General features: G+C 35.9%; 1 protein-coding gene across 6 annotated transcripts in view; it reads left to right on the top strand.

Moving 5' to 3' along the window:
* The window catches only part of CEP290 (centrosomal protein 290), a 94,111-nt gene that overhangs the window by 36,108 nt on the left and 40,123 nt on the right, over positions 1–17,880 (top strand). For 5 of the 6 annotated variants that reach the window (XM_013963717.2, XM_018047607.1, XM_013963716.2 and 2 more), the window contains 9 exons: positions 2,859–3,032; positions 5,985–6,096; positions 10,432–10,637; positions 11,553–11,704; positions 13,723–13,834; positions 14,459–14,914; positions 15,647–15,811; positions 16,797–16,904; positions 17,621–17,755. In XM_013963717.2, the coding sequence (XP_013819171.2) occupies positions 2,859–3,032; positions 5,985–6,096; positions 10,432–10,637; positions 11,553–11,704; positions 13,723–13,834; positions 14,459–14,914; positions 15,647–15,811; positions 16,797–16,904; positions 17,621–17,755 (1,620 nt within the window). The remainder of the gene's footprint in view (positions 1–2,858; positions 3,033–5,984; positions 6,097–10,431; positions 10,638–11,552; positions 11,705–13,722; positions 13,835–14,458; positions 14,915–15,646; positions 15,812–16,796; positions 16,905–17,620; positions 17,756–17,880) is intronic. The other variant, XM_013963718.2, reaches the window with a different exon arrangement.

Here is a 17,880-nt window from a genome sequence, read left to right as displayed (position 1 = left end):
TAAATTTGAATATATAAAGTATTTACACAAAAGGTGTCGTCAGAGAAATCTTACTTCTGTCCTTGTACCTTTTGCTTCATTATATTCCACCCGTTCGCCTCTTTTGTTGTTGTTTAGTGGCTAAGTCGTCTCCAACTCTTTTGTGACCCCATGGACTTGTAGCCTGCCAGGCTCCTCTGAAATCTTGCATGGGATTTCCCAGGCAAGAATACTGGAATGAGTTACCATTTTCTACTCCAAGGAAATCTTCCCAACCCAGGGATTGAACCTGTGTTTCCTGCATTGGCACGTGGGTTCTCTACCACTGAGCCACCTGGGAAGCCCTTCACCCTCTTAGCTGCTGCTGCTAAGTCACTTCAGTCGTGTCTGACTCTATGCGACCCCGTAGACAGCAGCCTACCAGGCTCCCCTGTCTCTGGGATGCTCCAGGCAAGAACACGGGATTGGGGTGCCATTTCCTTCTGCAGTGCATGAAAGTGAAAAGTGAAAGTAAAATCGCTCAGTCGTGTCCGACTCCTAGTGACTCCATGGACTGCAGCCTACCAGGCTCCTCCGTCCATGGGATTTTTCCAGCCAAGAGTACTGGAGCGGGTTACCATTGCCTTCTCCCTTTAGGTAACGAAAAATCTTTCTGTTTCCTTTTGCAAGTGTTAGCAAAGACACAAAAAGTGGCATGCCATATGTATTATTCCACATCTTGCTTTACATCTGATCTTATAGCTTATTTAAGTATGCATATATTCATTTGACATGTCGGGATTTATATAGGAGCATGTACATCTTCCCTGGTTGCTCAGTAGTAAAGAATCCACCTGTAGTGCAAAAAACATGGGTTCAAGCCCTGGGTCGGGAAGAGCCCCTGGAGAAAGAAATGGCATCCCACCCCAATATTCTTAACGGGAAATCTCATGGACAGAGGAGCCTGGTGGGCTCTAGTCCATGGAGTAGCAAAAGACTTGGACACGACTTAGTGACTAAACAACAATGTAAACCAAAGAATTCAAAGTAAAATTAAAATGTTATTTGAGTTCCTTGCCATCTCCTTTTAAACATAATAATGAGTGAAATTGTCATGCAAATAAACCTATCTACAATATGAAATGTTCTTATTTTTGTGTTATAGTTTGTAGAATGTTTTTCTTGGAGTATTACAACTATGGCTAGTATTTAAGATAGACGGAAGAAAGTACTGGAATTTTCTTCCTCTTCAGCCTAAATTTTTGTTTGTTTTGGCAACACTTTGAAAGCCAAAAAGAAAAGGGGGGGATTTATTTTTAAAGATGGGAAACATGATCTTCCTCACCACACAGCAAAAGTGAAACAGAACTCTGGGATTCCTTTGGAAGGAATGATGGTAAAGCTGAAACTCCAGTACTTTGGCCACCTCATGTGAAGAGTTGACTCATTAGAAAAGACTTGGATGCTGGGAGGGATTGGGGGCAGGAGGAGAAGGGGACGACCGAAGATGAGATCGCTGGATGGCATCACTGACTCGATGGACGCGAGTCTGAGTGAACTCTGAGAGTTGGTGATGGACAGGGAGGCCTGGCGTGCTGCGATTCATGGGGTTGCAAAGAGTCGGACACGACTGAGCGACTGAACTGAACTGAACTGAAGGTAGAATAGGGGATACTTATATTCTGTAGAGAAGTTTTCAAAATGAAATCTGAAGAACTATTACAAATATTTTCCCCTCATTATTCTAATTCAAAATGAAGTATAACCATAAATAATTTTTTTTTTTTTTTTACTTTTTGGCTCTGCCAATTGACTTGCCAGATCTTAGTTCCCTGACCAGGAATTGAACCCAGGCCACCACAGTGAAAGTGCTAAGTCCTAACATTGGACCACCAGGAAACTCATAAATTCTTTATCTTTCTCATGTCATAAATTTGGTTTTCTGTTCAGACATTTTTTTTTGGTGTTAATACAGTGTCTTTAAGTAGCGACTTTTATAGCTCTATAACTAAAGAGTTGAAGATAAAGCAAGTAATTTAGACTTTGATATTATTTATTCTAGATAGCTATGATTCAAAGTTTTTTTTTCCCTATATGTTTCTTTTCTGTGAACAAAAGAATTTCTTTACTTTTATAGTGAGTTTGTTTAATTATAAATAATCAGAAATAGCGACTTCCCTGGTAGCTCAGTGGTAGAGAATCTGCCTGACAGTGCAGGAGACATGGTTTTGATCCCTGATCTGGGAAGATCGCACATACTGTGGAGCAGCTAAACCTGTGTGCCACAGCTATGGAGCCTGTGATCTGGAGCCTGGGAGCCACAGCTACTGAAGCCCGCATGTCTTGGCGCCCGTGCTCTTCAACGAGAGAAGCCGCCATAGTGAGAAGCGCACAACTAGAGAGTAGTGCCTGCTTGACACACTAAAGAAAAGTCCTGTGCAGCAACAAAGACCCAGCACAGCCAAAATTTTTTTTAAAAAGGAGAAAAGCAGAAATAGCTAAACTGTAAATATTACCTGCAGGGATGCAAATTTTGCCTTTCAGTTTTCAAAAGACAAGTTTTTTTAAATCTTATAAAATTTTAAAAAGCCATCCAAAGATATATTCTAAGTGATACGCTTTCTTGCTGCTATATATACACTTTTCTCAGATTAACTGAATTTCATTTAATTATGACAGAAGTTATAATTTAAGATTATAACTCAAAGATTTTCAATGTCCAAATATCATTTCTTATATGAAAGTAATAATTATTGCAATATGTTTTTATACAGGATACCTCTAATTTTTTTAATGATTCTGAAATCTGTTTTGCTTTCAGCTATATTATCTCAAAAGGGGCTAGTACTTTACCAGAAAAAAATACAACACTTCAATTCAATGTATCTTTATTTACATAGGAAATGGCCATTTTCAAGATTGCAGCACTACAAAAAGTTGTAGATAATAGTGTCTCTCTGTCGGAACTAGAATTGGCCAATAGACAATACAATGAACTGACTGCTAAGTACAGAGACATCTTGCAAAAAGATAATATGCTTGTTCAAAGAACAAATAACTTGGAACACCTAGAGGTAAGTTGATGTGATCCTTAAACCTTGTGATATTAGCCTCTTTTTGTGTGTGGGGGGGTGATATCTCTAGGTACAGAATGATTTCTGGACAGCTTCTTCCAGGTCATCTTCCTTAGCTTATTTGCATAATTTAGCTGAATGAGACCCCTTAAACCGGGCACTTGAAAAAAGAACGTGGAACATATAGGATAATGTAATCAAAAGAGAAAGTGTTATTAAGCATCCACCACTTTCTCTTACCCTGATCTCTGATTCCCTCATGGCCCATAGTTTCAGGGGATGAATGTAGCAGAGAGTAGATGAGACATAAATCGCTCTTCCTGGACCATGGATGACCTCTGCAGATCCGTAGCCTTTCTTACTGTCTGGAAAGAGCAAAGTGGCCTGGAATATCTTGGTTTAATTCAAGGAGTCTATGAAATAACCCTGGTGGTTCAGGTGGTAAAAAGTCTGCCTGCATTGCAAGAGATCCGGGTTTGATCCCTGGGTTGAGAAGATCTCCTAGAGAAGGGAATGGCTACCCACTCCCAGGATTCTTGGAGAATTCCACGGATAGAGGAGCCTGGTGGGCTACAGTCCATGAGGTCGAATAGAGTTGGACAGGACTGAGTGACTAACACTTTCATGAATAGGATCCAAGACCCTTTATAATTCTCTTCTAGCCACTTGATCTTCATATGTTGTACATTAAGCAAAATAAGCGCCTGTTTTTGTTTCTCTTTTTCATCAAAAATAAGAAACTATGTCTTTTGGTTAATTTTCTTTTATGATACTCTCATTGAAGTAGAATGAAATCTAAATCTTCTGGGTTGAAAGCTCTCACTTGCTTAGGGGGACATATTCAAGAAAATATTCTGAATGGCTTTCAGTGGCTCCTACACAATTATCTGTTTTTGTTGTTCAGTTGTTCAGTCATGTCGAACTCTTTGCGACCCCATGGACTGCAGCATGCCAGCCTTTCCTGCCCTTCACCAACTCCCAGAGATTGCTCAAACTCATGTCCCTTGAGTCAGTGATGGGTGATCTTGACCTTTGTTGTCCTCTTCTTCTCCTGCCCTCAATCTTTTATTTTTTCTCTTGCTTTCAGTCTTTTATAATGACACAATTATCTGAGTCATTATTTATTAGTATTAACTACAAATAATCATGATCAGTTTACTTTTTATTATTATTTTTGTTAAAGAGAGATGATTATGTTAATTTTGTAGAAAATTCTGCATATTTAGGTGTGATAATAATCTCACCTTTCCCCATCTTTTATGTCTGTTGTCCTCTCTTCTCTAACATTAAAAAGTTATAGATACGAAATCTGCAGATAACATATCAAAGGAATAATTTTTAACTTTTAAAGTTTATTTTCCCAGATAACATTTTTTATTTCTACTCAAACCTTAAAATTTTTTCTATTTGTAGTATATCCCTTTCTCTTCTTTACTTCCTGTATCTCAGTTATAATTCTGAACATATGTACCTCTCTACTGGCAATGTCTTAGTTTTATTCTTTACCATTATTATTGTGGTAACGATTCAGTTCAGTTCAGTTCACTCAGTCGTCTCCAACTCTTTGCAACCCCATGGACTGCAGTATGTCAGACTTCCCTGTATCACGAACTCCCGGACCTTACTCAAACTCATGTCCATTGAGTTGGTGATGCCATCCAACCATCTCATCCTCTGTCATCCCCTTCTCCTCCCACCTTGAGTCATTCCCAGCATCAAGGTATTTTCCAATGAGTCAGTTCTTCGTATCAGATGACCAAAGTATTGGAGTTTCAGCTTCAGCATCAGTCCTTCCAATGAATATTCAGGACCGATTTCCTTTAGGATGGACTGGTTGGATCTCCTTGCAGTCCAAGGGACTCTCAAGAGTATCCTCCAACACCACGGTTCAAAAGCATCAATTCTTCAGTGCTCAGCTTTCTTTATAGTCCAGCTCTCACATCCATAGATGACTACTGGAGAAACCAAGGCTTTGACTAGACAGACTTGTTGACAAAGTAATGTCTCTGCTTTTTAATATGCTGTCTAGGTTGGTACAGACTTTTGTTGGCAAAGTAATGTCTCTGCTTTTTAATATGCTGTCTATGTTGGACATAACTTTTCTTCCAAGGAGCAAGCATCTTTTAATTTCATGGCTGCAATCACCATCTACAGTGATTTTGGAGCCCCCAAAAATAAAGTCTCTCACATTTCCATTGTTTCCCCATCTATTTGCCATGAAGTGATGGGACCAGATGCCATGATCTTAGTTTTCTCAATGTTGAGTTTTAAGCCAAGTTTTTCACTCTCCTCTTTCACTTTCATCAAGAGGCTCTTTAGTTCCTCTTTGCTTTCTGCCATAAGGGTGGTGTCATCTGCATGTCTGAGGTTATTGACATTTCTCCCGGCAATCTTGATTCCACCTTGTGCTTCATCCAGTCATTTATCATGACGTGCTCTGCATATAAGTTAAATAAGCAGGGTGACAATATACAGCCTTGACATACTCCTTTCCCAATATGGAACCTGTCTGTTGTTCCATGTGCATACTTCCATGTTACATCCTACTTGCTGCCACCAGAATGGTCATTCTAAACAGGACTCTGACAATGCCCTTCCCTTCCTTAAGGGAAGGTTATGAAACTGTTGAGTATCCATGTTGGCCAAAAGTGAACATGGCATAAGGTAGTACTCAGAAGTTTAGGATATACAAGACATACAAGCATATCATTTCATATACTGGATATATAAGATTTTGATGATTATTTTAAAATAATATTTTATATGTGTGTTTGTTTATATAACATATATACATGTGTATGTCTATATTTGTATTACATACAAGGAAACTTTTGTTAAAAAAATAGATGGTGAGGTTTAAGAGATTGTTATGTGAAGTTAAGACAATGTCACTTCTGTGGTATTAGTCTGAATTACAAGGTCCTTTCTCAGTGATGTTGCTATTTTATTTAGTGTGAAAATGTATCCCTGAAAGAACAAATGGAGTCTATCAGTAAAGAACTGGAGATTACCAAAGAAAAGCTTCACACTATTGAACAAGCCTGGGAACAAGAAACTAAATTAGGTAAGTATTATGACTCTGATAATATAAAATAATTAAGATCTAATAGTGAATATTTTTTTCATTTAAACTTCTCTTTCTATATCAGATAGATAAAAAGGAAGTTGTTTGATAAAAAATGAACTCTCTGCCTAACTGTTTAATTTAACAGGCAGTTGATGAATACCATGTTGTACTAATCTCTACCAAGATTTGGTTTTTAGTTATTAAATTGGATTTTTTTCTAAGGAAATCATATGTGCTAAAATTTGTGAGTTAACATTAGGTATATTGAGCCCTTTAAGAATTAATGCAGATGATAATTTTGAAATATCTATATTTTAATGATAGTATAATGGGCTTTTTCACTGTGTGTGAAGTTATATTAGCAATATATCATTTGATATTTTTAAATTAAAGGATGACCTTGAGCATATTGCTCATAGTTTCACTACTATATCAATTTTGTATTACCTTATACATGTTTATATATTTTATATACTTAAAATTATAATAAACATTGTATGCTATGTTTATTTAGTAGATACAAAATATTCATTATATACTTATAAATATTCATGCTATAAAGTACTGTGTTTGAGGGATTAAATCACCCGCTTTTCTAAGTTTTGCTATTGCTTATTTATTGCTGCTGTCAACATTTTCATGTGTGTCTAACAGAGATATTATTGTCTCAAAGGATATTAACTTCTATGTGGCTCCTGCTAAGATTTTCCATATTAATTTTTCAAATGGTTTTCCTAGTTCATGAGATGTAAGTTATTTTGTCTTACTAGCATTATGCTTTATGCTTTCCAAATAAATTTGCTCCTTTGGGTAAGGTGTTTCTTTTGTTTTCTATACCTTGGAGCTCTAATGTTTTTCAAGGTTTCTGTTACTGTTAAATTGTTAACAGACATAGTTTAGAGGCTTGACATTGGGAAGTCTAAAATAAGCTACTTTTAGAAATGTGATTTTTAATTCGTGCTCAGAGGTTAAAGCGTCTGCCTCCAATGCAGGAGACCTGGATTCGATCCCTGGGTTGGGAAGATCCCCTGGAGAAGGAAATGGCAACCCACTCCAGTATTCTTGCCTGGAGAATCCCATGGACGAGGAGCCTGGTAGGCTACAGTCCACGGGGTCACAAAGAGTCAGACACGACTGAGCGACTTCACCATCACCATCAAGAGTTTAAAAGTGAATTGACTTTCGTCTAACTCTTAAATGAAAGAAGATGCAATTTTAACTAAGATAGAGAAAAGAATATTATATACAGTTTCAGTAAGCTCTTTGTTCATCCTGTCCTGTGTCTCTTTAATAAGTGCTGAATTCCTTATAGAAATTCCTTAATTTCAAATGCTTTAATCTCTCTGATACATGGCTTTATATCACTGAAGTTTTAAAAGCTTTTATTTCCTGTTGCCTTTCCTTATCTCTTTGTTTATAAGTGTCACTTTATTACTTCTTTTCATGCAGGAATTGATTGGAGTTGGCTGTTCTCCCTAGGACACTCCAAATACAGGAGTATCTCTTTTCACTGTCAGAGTTTAGCACAAAAGAAAATGGAAAGGGGTATTATGTTCTTTGTATATTTATATTTACTGCAACTTTTTTTCTGTCCTTCATGGTGCTTAGTTGCCTAAATGGTTCCATAATGTTTTCCTAACACATTTAGCTTTTCAGTAATGTTACTATAAGTTATTTGATCACTGCCTGCAGCAACTATTCTAAAATCATATACTATTTTAAAGAAACATACAGGACAAAATGAAGTACTTCTTAAAACTAACGTAGACACTGAAACAACTTGCCTGGTTTCAAAACAATTTATGTACTTTTGAGCAAACTCAGTTATAGAACTCAAGCTTGAAAAGCTAGAAAGATAGGAGAAGGGCATTATTGTAAAAGACAAAATGAATCACTGCACAGTTCCTTAAAATAATTGACTTCCCTGAACATAATGATTAATTGACACTCTAAAAAATAAAACTCTACCAAATTTTGTCTTTTTCCTGGAGCACGTCTGTTATGCGTAACAGAAATACTCATTTTCTCTTCTTAAAAAATGACATTCCTACATGATACCTTTTCATTCTAAATTGGGGTAGTTTTTTTCTTTTCTTTTCATTTAACCACAAACTTTTGTGTCAAAAAATAAGCTATACAACTGCATATATGAGATGAGGGTGTAATAACTAATAAAATTAAATAAAATAAATAATTTGAGGATGGTCCAGTGATCAAGATTCTGTACTCCTACCACAGGGAGTCCGGGTTCGATCCCTGGTCAGGGAACTAGATCCCATATTCTACAACTAAGAGTTCTTATGCCACAACTAAAAGACCACACATTCTGCAACAAAGATTGAAGACCTGTGTGTGGCAACTGAGACCTGGTACAGCCAAACAAATAAATAAATATTTAAAGATTGTAAAATAATGGGATTCTCCAGGCAAGAATACTGGAGTGGGTTGTCATTTCCTCCACCAAGGGATCTTCCTAACCCAGGGATCAAACCCGCATCTCTTTCATCTTCTGCATTGGCAGAAAGTGTCTTTGCCACTAGCGCCAACTGGGAAGCCCATTCAGTTCAGTTCAGTCGCTCAGTCATGTCTGACTCTTTGCAACCCCATGTATCGCAGCACGCCAGGCCTCCCTGTCCATCAACAGCTCTGAAGTTCACTCAAACTCATGTGCATGGAGTTGGTGATGCCATCCATCCATCTCATCCTCTGTCATCCCCTTCTCCTCCTGCCCCCAATCCCTCCCAGCATCAGTCTTTTCCAATGAGTCAACTCTTCGTATGAGGTGGCCAAAGTATTGGAATTTCAGCTCTAGCATCAGTCCTTCCAGTGAACACCCAGGACTGATCTCCTTTAGAAGAGTCTTCTCCAACACCACAGTTCAAAAACATTAGATATATACAAAGGCCAAATAATATTCAGGGTTAAAGAAGATATTTGGTGAAATCGTTAAATCACATGGCTTCAGGTTTTACTTTTTGACTCTTTAAGACTTCAAAGTCATTGCACTTGCATTCACAGAGTCATACTTCACTGTATTTCTTCTTATACCTTGTATTTCTCAGTTAACAAAATGTATTTATTTGCCCTTTTTTGACTTCCTACTTGTGACACCTCCCACACTACGTCTTTCACGTTGTTACTTCTATACAGACATACCTTGGACATACTGCAAGTTCAGGTCTAGACCAGCACAACAAAACAAATATTGCAGTAAATGAGTCACAGAAATTTTTTGGTTTCCCAGTGCCTATAAAAGTTATGTTTACATTATACTATAATGTATTAGGTGTGCAGTCGTATTATATGTAAACAAATAATGTGCGTACCTTAATTGTAAGGCTCGGAGAACCGCACTCTGAAAAGGACACTCAGGGACAGCCTCTAGTGGACTGACAAAGTTTATTATCCAATTGTGTAGTTTTATAATTTTCAGGGAATAGAGCATAAGACAGACTTGCACGTAGCCATTTCAGATAAACATCAAAGCATTTAAGCATAAAACACACAACCCACCACCCAAGCCATAGCATAGCTTTGGCGAAACTCTAAAGGGAGTCTTATCAGGAAACAACAGTCCTTGCTCTCAGAAACAGGTGGTCAGAAGGAAGCCTTTGAACGCCTCAAGGCCGGGCTTATAACCCTTGTTATCCGTTCCCAGCCTCAGGCACTCAGTGAACGCTCATAACCCTTTGTTACGCTCATTCCAGCTTCCAACCTTCATTAAGAGTGGAGCAAATACATTTTCAGTATTTGCTCAAAGCCTTCCAGCTCCTCCACACTTAATGCTAAAATACTTTAGTGCTAAAAAATGCTAGCCATCATCTGAACCTTCTGTTTGTCATAGTAGTAGCATCAAAGATCACTGATCACGGATCACATAGCCAATATACTAGTAATGGAAAAGGGTGAGATGCTGTGAGAATTACCATTGTGACACAGAAACACAAAGAGAGCAAATGGTACTGGAAAATAGCACCAGTAGACTTACTCGGCCCAGGCCTGTTGCCACATACCTTCAATTTAAAAACAAAAAGGAAAAAATGCAGTTATCTGCCAGGCTCAGTAAAGTAAAGCACGCCTCTCATCCTATGAAGAATAATTTTTATGATCATTTGATTGATGAAACGTGGAAGTTCCAGAGAGATTAAATGGGGTAGGCAGCATACAGACAAGATGTAACAGAGCTACGACTAGTGCCCGGGTCTGTCATAATTCAAAAGGCTCATGTGTTTTCCACAGAACCATATTGCTTCCTTATATGATGTCTAAAATGTTGGGGATAACATTTTGATAAGAAGAGCATGAGATTTACCAACATATTGTTGTATTTAGGAAATGAATCTAACATGGATAAGGCAAAGAAATCTGTAACCAACAGTGAGATTGTTTCTATTTCCAAAAAAATCACTATGCTGGAGATGAAGGAATTGAATGAAAGGCAGCGGGCTGAACATTCTCAAAAAATGTACGATCATGTGAAGACTTCACTACAGCAAATGGAAGAACGCAATTTTGAATTGGAAACCAAATTTGCTGAGGTTTGATATTATAATTTTTATGATACAGTTAGAGAGTAAATAATTATTCATGGTAGCCGTCGTATTATTGGAAGAGGTTTGTTTGTAACTCTGAAGTAGCATATTAATACAGTGCTTGTGTTTCATGTAATGGATAAATAATGTAGCTTTATATCTGAAATGTTTAAAAAGAAACCATGTATTTCTGTGACTGAGTTCTTATTTCTTACCAGCATTACAAAATTTAGATTTAATGTGCAAAACGATGTTATTTGCTTGATGGAATTTCCTTCCATTGTCATCCATTCATTTAACACTTATTATTCCCGAGTGCCTGTAACATGCCAGATGCTGTGTGGGAACTGGAGTTATGGCACAAAATAAGAAAGACAGTAATCTCTCCTCTCAGGGACTTCATTCTAATAGAAAGTTTTAGACTTTTTTGATATGGTCAAAATTATTAAATTGGTTAGCAATAATATAGTCTGCAAATATTCAACAATTTACGATGAAGTAGTAGTCTTCCTTGAGAATTAGTAAATTTCTCAGGTCATTCATGTTATTTTGTTTTAACCAAGTTATTAAATAATATATTAAGATTTTATTAATATTAACTGTATTTATTTATAGATAATATAATTGAAGTAAAATATAACAAGCATTTTAAGTAAATTAAGAGTATCATAGATTCATATCTTACTAGATTGTGAGTTGACCAATATAAATGACTTGGTGGGTTGACATATAACTAGAGTTTTCCTAATTTGTTCCTGGCTTTTTCTCTTCTTATCATCTTCAATCTATTCTTAATACTTGACACCCAAATTAGTGTATCTGAACTAAAATAAAGAGGACTGCAGGATGCTTTAAAGGTATATTAAAAGGAAAACTTCACCAGAAGCTAATGTTTCTGAATGTCTTTTGTTATTTTCCCAGCTTACCAGAATCAATTTGGAGGCACAGAAAGTGGAACAGATGTTAAGAGATGAGTTAGCTGATAGTGTGAGCAAGACAGTAAGTGATGCTGACAGGCAACACATTCTAGAATTAGAGAAGAGTGAAATGGAACTAAAAGTTGAAGTATCAAAGTAAGTGCATGTGCAGGTTTTAGTCATTTGGTTAGCTGTGTCCATGTTAGTCACTTGGTTAGCTGTCTTCACTGTACTTTGTGTTATGAAACCTCATTACAGTGATCAAGGGTAATATCCTTAGTGGCAGTTGATGCTGGTTTCTTTTTATATAGAACTCTGTTAAGTAATATTGACTTCCCTGGTGGCTCAGATGATAAAGCGTCTGCCTACAATACGGGAGACCCGGGTTCAATCCCTGGGTCGGGAAGATCTGGAGAAGGAAATGGCAACAAACTCCAGTATTCTTGCCTGGAAAATCCCATGGATGGTGGAACCTGGTAGGCTACAGTCCATGGGGTCGCAAAGAGTCAGACATGACCAAACAACTTCAGTTTCACTAAGTAATATTAAGAAGATTGATATTTTACTGACATAAATAAGAATATTGGAGAGGAAATAACTTCTCAAGATTTAACATTTATCAGAGTCCAGTATTACAGAAAACACAGAACTTGGCATCAGGACCCTATGAGATCTATTTTTTTTCACATACTAGTATTTTTTTGGAAGGAAGAGTTGTGGCATTTATTTAAGCTTAACTTACTAAGAGAGTAATAGTATATCTACTTATAATAGGGTTGCTGAAAGAACAATTCAGATTTTGATTCAGTTTGCATATCTTGGGTGTCTACTGTGTACTGTGTGTGGGCCCATTCGCTAAGTCATGTCTGACTCTTTGTGACCCCATAAGCTATAGCCTACAGGCTCCTCTGTCCATGGAATTCTCCAGTCAAGAATACTGGAGTGAGTTGCCATTTCCTTCTCCAGGGAATCTTCCCAACCCAGGGCTCTAACCTGCATCTCCTACACTGGTAGGTGGACGAGCATCTGGGAAGCTACACACTGTGTACTGTGCTTTGTATTAAATATTTATTGAATTATCCCAATCCACTTAATAATCCAAATAACATCTGTTGTTTTCATTTTACATAAAGAAACAGTTTATTCTCTTAGAATTCAAAATATATGTAGGAGGAAGTACTATACACCACGTAGATGCTTGTGTTCATTTGTTTGTAATCATGTCTTAACTGCTTTAGAGTAGTATGAGGATCCTTGAGTTGATTCATCAAGCTCAAATAATTAGTAAAAAGAGTTACAGCTTACCCATAAAGTTATAGCCATTGTTTTGGAACCTCGTTTTGGTAATATCACTCATTTCCAGCCCTTTCACTATGAAGGACTCCTTTATTCTTCTTATGTCATGGACCTCATCTTTTTTAGTAAACTAAGTTATAATTAATCATTTTGTTATATTTTAATTGATTAAGACTCATATAACTGGCAATGAGAATTTCTAATCAATATGAGGAAAACAGACTTATCAGTTACACTGAACTAAAATTACTCCAGTCCAAAGTAAAATGCATTTTACTTTACCTATTTAATCTTATCACAGTAGTCATATAGGACATTTAATAATTATCATCAAGCTCCCCTCCATTTTTGGTAATTGTAATAAATGTATAATCTTTTTTACATTTCTGCTAACTTATAAATTAAAATAAAGCCAATCAAAGCATTCATTGATTGACCTTGAAAATTTAAATTTCTGTAATCTTAACTGTACAGTTTGTCAAGTAAGCCTAACTAATACCTTATTCCAGCTATACCAAACCATGGTAACAAGTGTCTCATGAAAAAATTTGTGAGAGGAGTTTGTTGGCCATTTATGTTTAGAAAATGTATATGTACAGATTGAGATCCTTTTTTACTTTAGAACTTCTCAGAGCATTTGATATGATACTGTGTATATGAATTTTCAAGGGAGAAGAATGTTGGGAATGGAGTGGTTAAAACCTGTTAACCTCTCATGAATTATGTTTCATGAAATACTTCAGGAAACTTTAGTATTTCGTAAAAAGAAGAGATGCTGCAAGCTAACAGCTTTTCCACAAGGGTCTAGAAATTGGAAAATCTAGTATTTACTTAGAGTATGTACCTAATCATGTCTGAAGTATCTTATTACTTCCTAGACTAAAAGAGATTTCTGATATTGCCAAAAGGCAAGTTGAAATTTTGAATGCACAGCAGCAGTCCAGGGAGAGGGAAGCAGAGTCCATCAGAACACAGCTGTTAGACTACCAGGTATGTGCGGTATTAACTCTTATGCATAGAGGCTTTTCTTTTCCAAAATTTACATTAGATATTTGGGATTGTTTTTGTAGTCTTAAACAGGATATATCAAATAGAGGCTCCTGTTTTCATTGATTGTAACTTGATTAGAAAAACTTTAATTTGAAATGCCATTGATAACACAGGAAAGCATTTAAATGCTTACAGATGCATTGTGCAAACTGCTGACCACAGTTCAGACAATGGGGAGAAACTGTCTTTCATAACGGTATTGGTTTTTGTATTTATGTATAGGTTTCCACATATTCTCACATTATAGTTTTTTTAGGATTAAAAAACTACCCGTTGTCTACATTGGTATTATTATCAGTATTGTTATTTACATATGGAATTTTAAAAAAAATTTAGTAATATTCCAACTGGTATGTAGTTAGGTGCCAGATTTAGATTTTAAGTAAGTTTCATTCTAGTTCTTTTTCTTCTGCAGACTTTTGCAATTTATGTTAAAGCAAGGTTAGATTTTTGTAGATCTCATGTAGCATATGTTTTAAATTAGTAAATTCTGATTTTTAAGTCCATAATAAGTTTCACTGGTAAAACTTGAAACTTACTACAAATATTTATTTTTTATATTAGGCACAGTCTGATGAAAAGGCACTAATTGCCAAGCTGCACCAACACATAGTCTCTCTTCAAGCTAGTGAGGCTACTGCTCTTGGTAAGTTAGAGTCAGTTACATCTAAACTGCAGAAGATGGAGGCCCATAATTTGCGCTTAGAGCAGAAACTTGATGAAAAAGAACAAGCTCTCTTTTATGCCCGTTTGGAGGGTAGAAACAGAGCAAAACATCTGCGCCAAACAATTCAGTCTCTACGACGACAGTTCAGTGGAGCTTTACCTTTGGCACAACAGGAAAAGTTCTCTAAAACAATGATTCAGTTACAAAATGACAAACTTAGGATAATGGAAGAAATGAAAAATTCTCAACAAGAACATAGAAGTCTGAAGAACAAAACACTGGAGATGGAATTAAAGTTAAAGGGACTGGAAGATTTAATAAGCACTTTAAAGGATGCCAGGGGAGCCCAAAAGGTAAAACACTGATTTTAAGTTCAGTATTTTCAGAAGAGTTACATAATAATTTTGAGTTAATAATATGTGCCTATGTGGAAAATGCTTAATATATGAGCAAAATTCCAGATATATTTATTAATTTAGATTTTATAAATTAGGAGTTTGAGCTATTGGAATATCTGTTTATAAATAAAATGAGACTCCTCTAAGCCATAGTTTCAGTAGAAATGCTTAGATTGTAGTATCAAAGAATTTTAAACACTCTAGGAAAGTATATATTAATTAAATACTAATTGTAATTATTCTTAAACATTATAGTGATTAAACAAGTAGTAGGCCTACATTTATTTTTTAATGTAATTTTGTTTTTACTCTTATTTGGAAGGAATTAATGAAAAATAATTATTTTGAAATTAAATTTTATTCTCTAGGCTAGAAACATTTGGGATTTTTATTTATGAAAGTAAAACCAATGTTGCAATTACACACAAACACTAAGGACCCAACAAATACATGAAAGTAAATGAATAAATAAATGTGATTGTTAGTGATATCCATTTCGGCATCTTTTTAAAAATGTTTTATGTTAAGAGTCTACATATTAAAAAAGTCTATAGAAATTCTAAATAAACTTTTCTTTTTATTTTAGAATGTCCATTAATTTGAATTGAAATCATTAAAATCAGTAGAGAAATTCATTATTTATTAATATAGTATTAACATTTGTATATGTAATTTATAAATATTTAGGTAATCAGTTGGCACACAAAAATAGAAGAACTCCGTCTTCAAGAGCTTAAACTCAGTCGAGAATTAGTCAAAGATAAAGAAGAAATAAAATATTTGAATAATATAATTTCTGAATATGAGAACACAATCCGTAGTCTGGAGGAAGAAATTGTGCAGCAGAATAAGGTTTCATTTTATATTTATTTTGGTGTTTCATTGCTAAGATTTTTAATATAACAACATTGCATTGATGACTGCCTTATTTTCCTAATCAAGTATAGCTTCTATTATTATTCTTATAAAATATTGTTTCTTATTTTTTAAACTATTCTAAAAATACATTATTCATTTATTTAGTTGCATTAGTTGTCTTAAAAGGAAGAATTCATAAACAAGTTTATTTGTTAAGTTAATTTTTGTTTCACTATTGGTTATTTGAATTCACCTTTACAAGTTTCTACTGGCTGTCACTGAAGGAATAAGGCAGCTTGGTATAGAATAAAGAACAGAAGCTTTGGAGACGGATGCAGTTCACTAAGCAGATGCTTACTTGCCTTAGAAATTTTGTTGTTCCTTCTGCTTAAATTGTTCTTACCTAAGATACCAGTATTACTTACGCTTTCACTGCCTTCTGATCTTACCTCTAATGTGTTACCTTATCAGTGAGACCTTCACTAGTTACCCAACATACAACAGTAAATTTTATCATCAAGATTCCTTAAATACGGATTACCTAGTTTCATTTTACTCCATAGCACTCATCGCCCTCGGACATATGACATACTTACTTGTTTACTATCTCCCCCTCAGTAGAATATAACTCCTGTGGTGAAGGGGACTTGGTTTTGTTTATTGCTGTGTTCTCATTGTCTCAAATAGTACTTGCCACATAGACTGTGTCATTAAACATGCTTTGGATGAATGGATGGATGGATAAATGGATGGGTACATGGATGGGTTGAAATCCTGACTCCACACCTGCCTGTCCTTGTGATCCTAGGCAAAAATTACTTAATCTCTGAATTTTCTTCCTTTTTCCTTAAAATGAAAATAATAACAGTGACCTCAAATGGTTGTTGTGAGGATTAAAGAAGAAAAATGTATGTAAAAGTTCTTCTCATAGGCCTGGTGAGTGTCTCTGTGTGTGTATGACCCAACTATCCTTCTTTAGTTTCATGAAGAAAGACAAATGGCCTGGGATCAGAGAGAAGTTGAGCTGGAACGTCAACTAGATGTTTTTGACCGTCAGCAAAATGAAATACTAAGTGAAGCACAAAAGGTATAAATGATTAATTCTGTTTGCTACTCTATAGCAGGACCTATAATGTTAACCAATAGAAATATTTTCTAAAGTTGGATGGAATTTTATTTTTATTTTTCTGTTTTTTTTTTTTTTAATTGGAGGATAATTGCTTTACAGTGTTGCATTAGTCTCTGGTACACAACAGTGTGAGTCAGCTATCTGTATACATACATCCCCTCCCTCCTAAGCCTCCCTCCCAGTCGCCACATCCTACCCCTCTAGGTTGTCACAGAGTACTAAGGTCAGCTCCCTGTGCCATACGGTAGTTTACCAGTATCTATCTATTTTACATGCGGTAGTATTTATACTCTTTCAATTCATTCCACCCTCTCCTTCCCCTGCTGTGTCCACAGGTTCATTCTCTACATCTGTGTCTCTATTCCTGACCTGCAAATAGGTTCATCAGTACCATTTTTCTAGCTTCCATGTATATGTGTTAATACACGATATTTGTTTTTCTCTTTCTGGCTTACTTCACTGTATGACAGACTGTAGGGGTCATCCACATGACTACAAATGACCCAATTTTCTTCTTTTTTATGGCTGAGTTGGAATTTTAATTGATGATATCTTTTTATGTGTCAACTATAAGTGGAATTTAACCATGTCTTGTCATATAGTTGTAAAAATTAATATTGTTATTTCCAATGTTACAACTGCTCTTCTTTAAAAAAAAATCTATTTCTCAATAGTTTGAAGAGGCTACAGGATCAATGCCAGACCCTAGTTTGCCCATTCCAAATCAACTTGAGATTGCTCTAAGAAAAATTAAGGAAAATATCAGAATAATCCTAGAAACCCAAGCAACTTGCAGATCACTGGAAGAGGTAATTAGAAGAATTTGCATATTGTTGTTGTTCAGTTGGCAAGTCTGACCCCAAGTCTGACTCTTTGTGACCCCATGGACTGTAGCATGCCAGGCTTCCTGGCCCCTCACCATCTCCTAGAGTTT

This window comes from Capra hircus, chromosome 5 (genome assembly GCF_001704415.2).
Source record: "Capra hircus breed San Clemente chromosome 5, ASM170441v1, whole genome shotgun sequence".
Taxonomy (NCBI): Eukaryota; Metazoa; Chordata; class Mammalia; order Artiodactyla; family Bovidae; genus Capra; species Capra hircus.
Note: the sequence above shows the minus strand (reverse complement) of the source record. Positions and strands in the feature narration are given on the sequence as shown.